Consider the following 10,595-nt stretch of genomic DNA (forward strand, 5'->3'; position numbering starts at 1 on the left):
ATACAGACAGACTAAGATGTTGAACAACATTTCCATTGCAGCAAGTATTCTCAATGAAAAGCAGCTATTTCATAGATTTGAATAGCTTGTGTAGAAATTTCTATTAGCTGTTCCAAACTGTACAATAAAAAAGCGATGATTTCAGCATAGCCTTTCATTCTGCACTTTGTGAAACCCCAAAGTATTTCCTCTCAAAGGCATGTGAAAAAAAGTCTGTTTTCAGTAGGAATTGGAGTAAAAGTTGGAGTTTCAGGATAATGGATAAGAGTACATCTTTTCAATTCCAAGGTTTTACATGCCAGGACTTGATTGAAAGAAACATCACCTGGTCCTTACCAGGTCTTAAAATGAGGTAAACACGACCTTGAATGAACAAAAGAACATATTTCACAGTGTCGATACTTTTACAGTGTCGAGACAGAGCGCACAAGCGGTGTGTGAAAAAGTAAGTACATTCTTACTTATTCAGTAGGGATTAAGAGAGGAAGCAGCAGCCATATGCTGCTAATGAAATGCACTTGATTAAGTTATCATTAGCAGATGTGAGCACCTCTATAAAAGCAGAAGTGTTTTTCAGTTTGCTCATCTGGGGCATTCAGGTGTGTCAATTTTTTTGCAAGATGCACAAAGCCATCTCTGGTAAAAAAAACAACAACTAAACGGTGTATCAACATAAACACCTCATACCAACTGTCATGCATGGTGGTGGAGGTGTGATCATTTTGGCTCGTTGCCAGCCGCAGGACCTGAACACCTTGCAGTCATTTAGTCGAAAATAAACTCCTCTGTATTCTGCAGTATTCTAGAGTCAAATGTAAGGCCATTGGTCTGACAGCTAAAACTTTGGTAAATCGGGTCATTCGAACAGGATAGTGAGCCCAGACACAGCAGAAAGTCTATAGCAGGCTGGCCAAAAGGGATAAGATGATTGCAATGTGTTGCAATGATCCAGTCAGAGTCCAGACCGCAGCCTGATTGATGACTGATGCTGTGAAGGGACCTTAAAAGAGCTGTGCATAATCGAATGCCCAAAAAGCTGAATAAACTGAAGTATGTTTTAAAGGCGAGTCGGCCTAAATTCCTCCCTCGTGGCGCAAGAGACTGAGAATAACATGCAGAAAATAATTACTTCCATGTTACTGCTGCTGAAGGTGGTTCTACAAGCTACTGAATCATGGACGAGACCTAGTTCTCCTCACACTGCATCTGCATTTGGCTTAGTTTCTTCTCAGATATTGACATATAACAGGCGTCATGGCGTCCATCTGAGGTTGTTTGTATTTCATTCTAAGAGCTGGAGGGAATCAGATTAATTCTATTAATTCCTTATGTGTAAATTCTTAGAATTGATAGAGGGTGTTCTTCTCCCACATGGCTATATTTGAAGTGCTATTTTTGTTTGATATCATTCTGACTGTTTACTCTTGCGCCAGGTTTTTTGCAACCAAAAACCATAACTTTGATACATTTCAACAGCTTGTAAAGTGAGCAGTAAAATGTCAAAAGTAAAAGTAAAATAAGAATTACAATATACTATAGCGAAGAAGGGCCCTGGCACATACTTTTGAAGATCACTTGTTTTTAATGCTTAATGGAAAAAGAGTTTTAAAAAAAAGAACTGCAGACAGCACAATTTAGATTTTTATTGAAGTGTGTCCATGGACTATTTGCACAATTCAAGCTAAGCTCAGTTTTCATTCACTGCATGACAAAACAGTCTGTTAGTTAATAGTATTAGTGCAAAAATGGCAGAGTAAAGATTGTTTTTTTTAACTGCTTTTGACCTTGAAATAGCAAAATTTGCTGTCTGACCCAAATATTTGCTTTTTAAAAAAAAAAAAAAAAAACACAATCAAAGAGCCTTGAGCGGACGACATCTTTCACAGTACTATTACTGCATTCTAACAAACAAGGAGTGCTACGATCCAAATTTACCAAAAACAGAGGAGCTGCTCAATAGAATTTATCCCATGAAAACAAAACGGGCATCAAAAAACATCCATCTCAAGAAATTCGGCACGTTAGTCATCAGTCGTTAAATCAAGAATCGTAAAGGAGTGATATAAATCCACTTATGGTAATTCTACAAACACATGTCAGTACACCGAAGGCAGAATAAAACACTGTAGACACCAGACGGTTTGCACAGGCAACATCAGTTTTTTTTTCTAACTGGCAGTGTTTAGTTATTTCTACAAAAATAAAAGTCTTTAAGCTTTAAAGACTTAATATGTTAAAGGGAAAAAAAAAGGAAGCTTAAGATGGACATTTTTTCTGCAGGTCTGCAGAGTGATAAATAAGATGGATGTGAAGAAAAACTCTATTTTGCCATGACTACAAAAACACTTACTGGCATTAATGTCATATAACTTCTTTCTAAGACTTTACACCATTTCTAATTCAGTTCAAAGCCATAATCTCTAATAGTATTTGAAACAATTAACAATTTATCATCTGTTTGGAGTCTAGAACTGACTCATGTGTAATGTGACAGAATAAATATTGATATTAGGATGATTTTATGTGCAAAACGCTCTCCACAAAAACCCGTCTTTATAGCCATAGAATCAGGTGCAGGCGTATAACTACCAGAACTATCAGTAGCCAAATACTATTACACAGTAGTATGCATTTCAACCTGAGTTTGTCCAAAAATATACAACTGTCCTCAGACACTAATATCTGGATAAGCTTCTATGGCATCGGCAGCTATTCAAATTGTTCATTTGGACTGTGAACAGATACTAAGTGAATATCTAGCTCCCTCCTGTGGTCAAAACTGAGATGGCATGTCAAGCTATAACTCAATAAGAAAAAAATATATATTAATAATAATACAGAGTTGACAATGCATCATTTTTGTGGCATGAAAATATAAACACTTTGTATCTTAAAGTATGGTAAACTATGTTTCAGCTTTAACATACACGTGTTTGCACAGAGCACACAGACACGCAAACACATGCACAAAGCAGTGCACCGACACTTTGCTTTAAGCTAACAAAGTGTTCAACTGACCAAAAATAGAAATCAACAAACAAATAAGGGCAATAAATATTGGAACTATAAACTACTACGTTACATGAGTGCTTTAGTTCTCACATAATGTAGGTACAAACATAATGAATTATTTAAATCAACATTTATATAACCAAGGTACAAATGAGGGCAGACCCCTTTGCATACTAACCATAATCCAGGCAATCATTTATTTCACACAGTGTAACAGCACTGGGCTGTATTTCCTCTACATTTACCCATATACGGATGTTTACCTTCAGTTAAAATTTAGTTTTCACCATGATGTGCACAAACACCAAAATGCGAAAGAAAAAAAATCCAACCAATCATTGTAAAAATAAGAATAAATGAATAAAAACTTGCATCGTGCACTCACAGTCCAGTAACACGACTTTATGATCAACCTGAGCAGCTAAGACTAAAACAAACCTTCTATTTCGTTGTTCATGCAATATTACAACATTTGGGTACTTTTTTGTACTCTCGGTAAACTGTCCATGGGAAGGTTGTTCGATGCTAGGGCATTTTGGAACTGATCGTCATGGCTTTGTGACCTTTTTGTCCTCCAGAAATGTAACACGGAATTCTCGTTTGACTTCCTAGTTGGTGCTCTCAAAGAACATGAAATCCTGTATTCAAAAACAAAGAAAGTGTTAATGAAAGGGATATCTACTTAAAGCCTAATTCTGTAATAAAATCTATCAGCCAAAGGTAGAGGAGCTGTTCACTGATATGTCTCTGGCAAATTCCCATGTAAACATGTGCAGGGATTAACATTTAGCCAACGTACCTTGTGCTATTATAAGTAACTCTGACAAGATGGTTTGCATTTGTGGGGATTGGGATAATCTTAGGTCACATTTCCCACTAAATGCAGGCTAAGTGGTAATTTAATTAGTAGGCAGTAGGAAATTTCCGACTACCAGTGACAAGAAACACATCCCCATTGAGAGCAGGGTCATCTGAGGCTACAGCGTCTGCGGTGGCCACATTGTGCCGGCTGTTTCTCCCAAATTGCAATGTGACAGCCCAAAAACTACATCCTTAACGAGATCTAAACATTACTGGTCACCATGTTGTTTTTTTTGTCACGTTGATTCACAACTGTAAGTGCATAACAAATGTTTGGTGTTGTGCTTACAATGAGAAAGCATGCGCCGATCATCACAGCCTTCATTTTCACATCCAGATCCATGGGAAACTGGATCCCAAAGTTGTCTGAGTCTGTGAATGCCTCCCGCAGCAGTCCTGTCCACTGCTTACTGATCTTCCCAATCTTACTGACTTCGTCCATTGTCAAAATCTGAAGATGGAGACAGAAAAGACAAACTACTGATGTGTTGCATTAGATTACAGATTAGCCCGTAAACTTGTTTGCTGTTATTGGAAGGAGATCGTGGCACAATTCATATTTCCAACTTTTATTTTTTATATGTAACCACAGCAATTTGACTTCTCTTTCCCTGTAATGACTTCAAAGACTCTAACAAGGAACCATGATGGTTATATCATGCTTCAGCTCCTTGCTCCTATGGGCTCCGTAAACGATCTGCATCACTGACCCAAATCCCCCTCGCAGCTCAGTTTAATAAAAGTATGTGAGCCGTGGCACGATGGCCACACAGCACCAAACAAGAGTGTGTCCTGGGCAGTGACTTCATCCGAGCTGCAGCCCAGTCTGATTGGAAACATATTTCTCCCTTCAGAGCACTCATAGTATCCCTAACAAAAACCATGTCCAGAGGGGTAACAGCGTTGTGTTTTCACCGATTTAATGGATTGTCTTTGTTTAAGTAAACCCACCTCAAAGTCAACATCTGGAAGGCAGCTCCAGCCACAGAAGGGCCCATTGATCTTCAGCACAGGCTCGTTGTGTTCGTTTGCAACGATGAATTTAGGGGAGAACGGATGCCACTGCTGTATCACGTAGCCCACCGTGTTACCGGGTGGAGCCTGCACCTCAAGCTGAGCGAAGCATTATGGAAGAAAGTCATTTGTGTCTCTGCTTTTGGAATAACTATGAACGATTAACAATAATAAACGTGGCAAATTAAACGCACCTCCATCATCACCTTGTAGTTTTACAGCGATGACACTCACCTCCTGTAGGCAACAAGGGAAGAAGCAAGACATGCACTTAAGTGGCCTGGTGATGGTGATGATCTCTTGGCCAAAGTTGTCGAGGACGTGGATGTTGAAGGAGCGCAGGGGCCCGCAGCACTGTCGACTCAGGCAGTCGTTCTCCTCGACGGCATAGAACACGTTCTGGCCCATGACGTTTCGGACTTCATACTTGTTGTTGCTTTCAAAACCAACAAGAGCTGTAAAGGGATGGAAAAATAAAAAGTGGGTGGCTGCTGCTGTCAAAAAAATAAATAAAAAAAGCTTCTGTGCTTAAGTAAACGTGTAAACGTACTCTACCTTCAACAAGCTCGACTTTCTGTTTGATGAGGAGCTGATCCACCTAGAGAACCCACACATACCTGATTCACATTTCCGATTTTATTATTCATTATTAAAAATGAAGACATTATGCATCCAGTCAGTAAAAAAAAAAAACACACGTCTTAATGTGAGCCACTGAGCAGCCGGGGTGTAGTGCAGGAGATAAACCTCTGGACAAGTCTAGTGTTTTTCTGTGGCTACAACAAGCAAGGTGTATGAATACACCGGCAGAGAAACTGTCTACAGGTTACATCGTCTATGACCTGAATCTGCGTAAGCGAGAGAGAGACTGATGCGGCAACTCGCTTCCCAATTTAACGGGAGACAGTTGATGTGTCAGTGTGGCAAAATGCTGGATTTGATGCTTATTAAAGGAAGTCAGACCTTGAAATGATGGCATTTTAGCTCTCCAAATGTTCATTTCACAACGGAGGAAACAAAACACGTCTGTCCCTGTGATAGCTTTTTCTTTTTGCTTTTCTACAAACGAGTGACAGATTTATCGTGTACTTCGCCTGACCTGAAAAAAAACAAGAGCCGAGAATGAATAAAAGATACGGGATGTTATCAGATGTTTCGATAAAGAATAATAAATGAGGAAAATCAAACGCATCAAGCGCACGAATAGCACAAGTTCTGCCAGTGCTGCATTCAGTGACGACCAGGAAAAATCAAAGAGAACGCTTCCATGTGTCAACTTCTTACTTGATAAGATGAGATAAGATGACATAGGCTTCCCAAACCCTACTTCCACTACTTTTGTTTCCCCTTTTTCTTAAATTCTATAGAGTTACGTTTAGATTTTTATCATACAATCTAGCAGAATAGGTTTGTAATCCCAAAATTTAAATGGGGTATAAAAATAGCCTCTGATCATTGTTTCCTAAGCTCGGTGGATAATGCCATGAGTTTAAAGCAAGACGGCAGGAGAAAATTCATAAGGACTTAGGAAAATACAACAGCACTCAAATGAGAATCCAACAACTCTTACGCTAAGCTGTGATGTGGGTCTGCATCACTGAAGCTGGAGATGTCCAAAATATATTCCCCAAACAGCACTTTAGGTACTACTTCTAATGCATTCTTATCACAATGTGTAACAGAGGCTACATCATACGAATCCTATTAAGATTTATAGTGCTGTGCAAAAGCTTTCTGAAGGTCTGTCAAAGTTTTCTACCTCACCATCTTTTACAGGAATGAGTTTAGCTCGTTAAGCCACTCAAGACTGATCGATAAAACACACAAAAGCCTATAGAGCAAGACTGCAGCATGGGTAAAGGCAAAATCATATAAATGACAACTGACAGAAAAAACAATAATCGACTCCTACATGAGAGGAAGCACAACCCAAGGATTCACACTTCCATTGAACAGTTTTTTAATGCAGGATCTCTGAGTTTTGTTCTCAGCTCTATTTTGTGATTGCAAACCCTTGTAAGAAGTCTGATTAGTCAACGTAACATGTAGTGCTCCCGTTTCTCCAGTTGAGACCTGCTAACAAAGCTTAACCTGGTGGAAGCCAGACTTTTCCCCCCAACAGCATGTAAACAAGTGCAGAGGCTGAAAATAACCTAGTTTCAAGTTTTGACAGCCAAGGTGTCTCAAATGCAGCATAATAATGAACTCTAATGGACTGGATAGTGTATCAGATTGTAAAAATACCAAGACTGTGAAACTCTACAAAAAAAGACAGCTATTTATTCCTGTAATGCTTTAATTCCTGCTGTGACATCTAACAGTAGCTCTGGGAATAATAATAAAAAAAAAACATCATTTGAAAAAACAGTGAATGGTATACATGCAAATCATCATAATGAATCGGATTGTCGTGATAGAATGAGCCATCTAATTTAAAGGAGAGGCAAATTATTGCTGGAACTTGCAGAAATTATCCATATGTTCATCTAACAGGAGGCCGAACACACATCAGAATGGGGGACTGATAGTGTTTACTGCTTTATGAGTTTGTTATTTGACTATAATGAAAAGGGCTAATGTGAAATACACGAGGAACAGAAGGTGATTAGTTGTAATTTCCTTATTGCCTGAGCAACAATTTCAGACTCAATCCAGCAATAGACAGCGTAAGCGGTACTAACATGAATCAGTTGCATTAAACCTTTATGAGGGGAGAGGAAAATAAAAAGACTCACTTGTGTAAGGTATTCTAATCCTGGTGGACAGCCTGGTATTCCCGGGCTGGGCACAGCATACATATTCATGTCGTCAGATTGGTGGAGGACCTGTTGAAGAGAGGAATATTTGAAACAGAAGACTGGCGCCATCTTGTGCTTATTTAGGTCACAGTCATAAACAAATGCTGATACAGACGGACAACATTCAGCAGCTTGTTTGTCAGATTCTTCATATTTTTCTTTTCGCAGACTAAAACAGCCTTAAGTGTCATTGTGTTTTTCATATATAAACGAACCGCAAAGGAGCAGCCTTCGAGTCCACAGCTTGGGGGAAGCTTACTGCCGCGGGTCTTCGTGTTGGTGGGCGACACAGATATTCTTGGTTGTATCTGGAAGTGACGAGCTTCTGACAGGGAGACACCACCAGCCGAAATCCTCTTACTACTTGTGTTTTCGCTCAAAGCAAGAGGCCTTTAGACAAGTCAAGCCTCAGTGTGTGGGTCCAACCGGTGCAGATATCGATGATAGATCGGGATAAATGTGTTTACTGCCCGTGAACGTTTCGTCAGCTGCTCGGGAGAGCGCACGCGGACGAATGGTATGCTCACTTCTTTATTCAAAGACGGAGAGTCGTAGAAAGCGACGAGTCACTGTCAACTCGAAAGTTCAATTCTATCTATACACGTCACACGCTGACACATCACGAAATAAGACGCAGAAATGTGAGGTCAGAAGCAGAAATACTCACCGGATTTTTTTTTAACCTGCTACTTAATATAATAACGGACCAGTCAGGACGGAACCAACTCTATGGAATAAACCACACATCTCATTGGTCTGCGTCATTACACTTCCTATCTCCATCCGCCAATGGCGACACGGTAACATAGAACCAAGTACAACAGAAGCAGGCAGAACGGACTAGTACTGAATAAAATAGAGCAAATCAAAAGTATCAGTAAGTGCCATTTTAATCGGGGTTTAATTTAACCATTTTTTTCTTTGTTTACATCTAGCCTGTAAGTGCACATTGGCAACATAGACCATTTCCTAAACGTTTCAGAAAAATTGATTCAAACGGTAAAATCTGAAAAATCAACCTTGCAAAGTCAGTAATAACAAATATGCTGTGTAATCTGCCCAGACGTGAATCGAAATGTAAGATTAGTTTTCTGCCTCGTCACTTTCTGTGCCAAATATACAACCACCAGACCAATCGGTGGGAAATCAGCAGGTTTTCTCAAATATAATAACTTAGTGAAGTGTTTTTCACTTATAATTTAGTATACAATTTAGTAATTTAGTGATATCACAGGTGGGAAAGGGGAGTTTATCAATCTGTTGTACATCTTAGCATACTGTCAGACAAAAGAACCTGATATAGTGTGAATGGCTGAGGTCTACCTGAATTTTCTTCTTTCATCCTGAACTTGTCAAGTCATTTAAGAGTATCCCCACAGTTTTGCTTCATATTTTTAAGATGCCCTGCTTCCTGTTTTTGTTCTTTAGGGAGAGTAACACCAGCCAGCACACAAAGGAGACGATAGGATTGAGTTAATAAAACACAGATAAAATATTGATGAAATACCAACGTTAAAGATGCAAAGTTTTCCACTGGTGGCTCTTGACTGCAGCATCCACTTGAAATTATAAGCGAGTTTGTTCTCGAAAAACTACCCGGATATTTATACTGCTGTACCACCTCTAATGCTTGATCGCTGATCATCACTGCGGAGAGGGACAAGTAATTCTTCCAAAAAAAAACAATGACCATCACTTTAGTTTTAGATATATTGATGTTCATAAAAAAGGAGTTACCTGAGACACCACAGGACTATGGGCCTGGATCATCACTCTTCAGCTGTGACACGCAGATTTGATAATGTGATATCTCTGGCGCTGGCTCCAACAGGTGTTCTGCGCACAGATGGGTGAAAGGATACACCGCTGTGGTGGAAGACACAGGAACAATGGAAAATGTGCTGTTAACTTTAACTTACGGCAAAGAAAACCAGCAAATCAGACCCGCATCAGTGATACTGACACGACTTAACCTATCTGCAAAGATGGGTAAGTGGAAGGGAAAACAAAACTACCTCCCCACTAAGTTTAATGAAAAACAAGCTGGTAGTTTTGGCATCGTCTTGATGGGAGACAGACAAACCCTGTCTTTTGCCTCGGCTAAGGAATGAATTTAAGTGCACTGTGTTCTGAGGACTTTGAGATGAAGTAACCCCATATTGGAGGCCCTCAAGCTCGAATTACTTGGGTTGAATTACAGTGTATGGTGTTTGGCTGGAACTTTTCTTCCATACATATCCTGCTAGAAAAAAAAATGCACCCTTCAGCATTTTTCTCTCTTTTCTTATTCCTCTTTTTTTGTGGGAGGCTTCTAAATCTAAGAATCTGGTTACACCAGTGGAAGAAAACCTGGAATATATTATAGAGAGAATTATATTGCTACAGTGTGAAGTGTTATTTAAAAATATGATTTGTGATAGATGGATAACAAAATCAAATAAAAATCAACTGGCAAACATTTTGGAAGAGCAGCAGAAAGGTTCAGAGATCGCCATGAATGAATTGGTCTGTTTTCGTAGCTTGGCAACAACTTAGCTGATGAAGTCACACACAGCGTTGGCAGATTAGTAGACAACATGGACATAAACTCAGCCAAAACTTCAACATCTCTCTATTTGCAGTGTTTGTCATCCCATATAATCTGAAAGCTGAGTAAAGAGGTTGTTGTTACATCTACCATGTCTTAGTGAAACAAATATTGCCTTCCTGATATTCCTGCTGCGCTCTTGTCAGCGTTGATCTGTTTTATCCACCAGTCTGCTCACACTTCCCATGAGAATTAGGAGAAGAAGTGGTTTGAGCTTCTTCTTCCTTTTTCTCTATTTTGTCTTTGCTTTACTACGACGGCATCCCTTCCACGGCCAGCCTGGTTTTGAGGTCTTATTCCAGCTGTTACTAACACTTCATAAA

At 39.5% G+C, this 10,595-nt stretch overlaps 1 protein-coding gene across 3 annotated transcripts; it reads right to left on the bottom strand.

Annotated features, from left to right (window-relative positions):
• Positions 1 to 1,629: 1,629 nt before the first annotated feature.
• On the bottom strand, positions 1,630 to 8,403 carry LOC140284757 (phospholipid scramblase 1). Of its 3 annotated transcripts, none has more exons than XM_072378746.1 (7): positions 8,353 to 8,403; positions 7,623 to 7,712; positions 5,443 to 5,485; positions 5,122 to 5,342; positions 4,825 to 4,986; positions 4,163 to 4,324; positions 1,630 to 3,650 (listed from the first exon to the last, which is right to left on the bottom strand). In XM_072378746.1, exons 2-7 carry the CDS (start codon positions 7,689 to 7,691, stop codon positions 3,621 to 3,623), a joined length of 687 nt encoding a protein of 228 aa, XP_072234847.1. In that variant the 5' UTR covers positions 7,692 to 7,712; positions 8,353 to 8,403; the 3' UTR covers positions 1,630 to 3,620. The 3 variants fall into 3 exon arrangements, with proteins under 3 accessions (XP_072234847.1, XP_072234846.1, XP_072234845.1); XM_072378745.1 differs by lacking the exon at positions 8,353 to 8,403 and adding an exon at positions 7,945 to 8,314; XM_072378744.1 differs by lacking the exon at positions 8,353 to 8,403 and adding an exon at positions 7,901 to 7,980.
• Between the last annotated feature and the right edge of the window lie 2,192 nt (positions 8,404 to 10,595).

The sequence above is a fragment of the Leuresthes tenuis genome, unplaced genomic scaffold, assembly GCF_036924035.1.
Source record: "Leuresthes tenuis unplaced genomic scaffold, fLeuTen1.0.hap1 SCAF_24, whole genome shotgun sequence".
Classification (NCBI taxonomy): domain Eukaryota; kingdom Metazoa; phylum Chordata; class Actinopteri; order Atheriniformes; family Atherinopsidae; genus Leuresthes; species Leuresthes tenuis.

Bases quoted from the DNA above. Each gene is read 5' to 3' on its own strand.
- LOC140284757 (XM_072378746.1), bottom strand. From the start codon at position 7,691: ATGAATATGTATGCTGTGCCCAGCCCGGGAATACCAGGCTGTCCACCA. The intron at 5,486-7,622 runs GTGAGTCTTTTT...TGGGTTCTCTAG, and splicing joins GATTAGAATACCTTACACAA to GTGGATCAGCTCCTCATCAA. The intron at 5,343-5,442 runs GTAGAGTACGTT...ATCCCTTTACAG, and splicing joins GAAAGTCGAGCTTGTTGAAG to CTCTTGTTGGTTTTGAAAGC.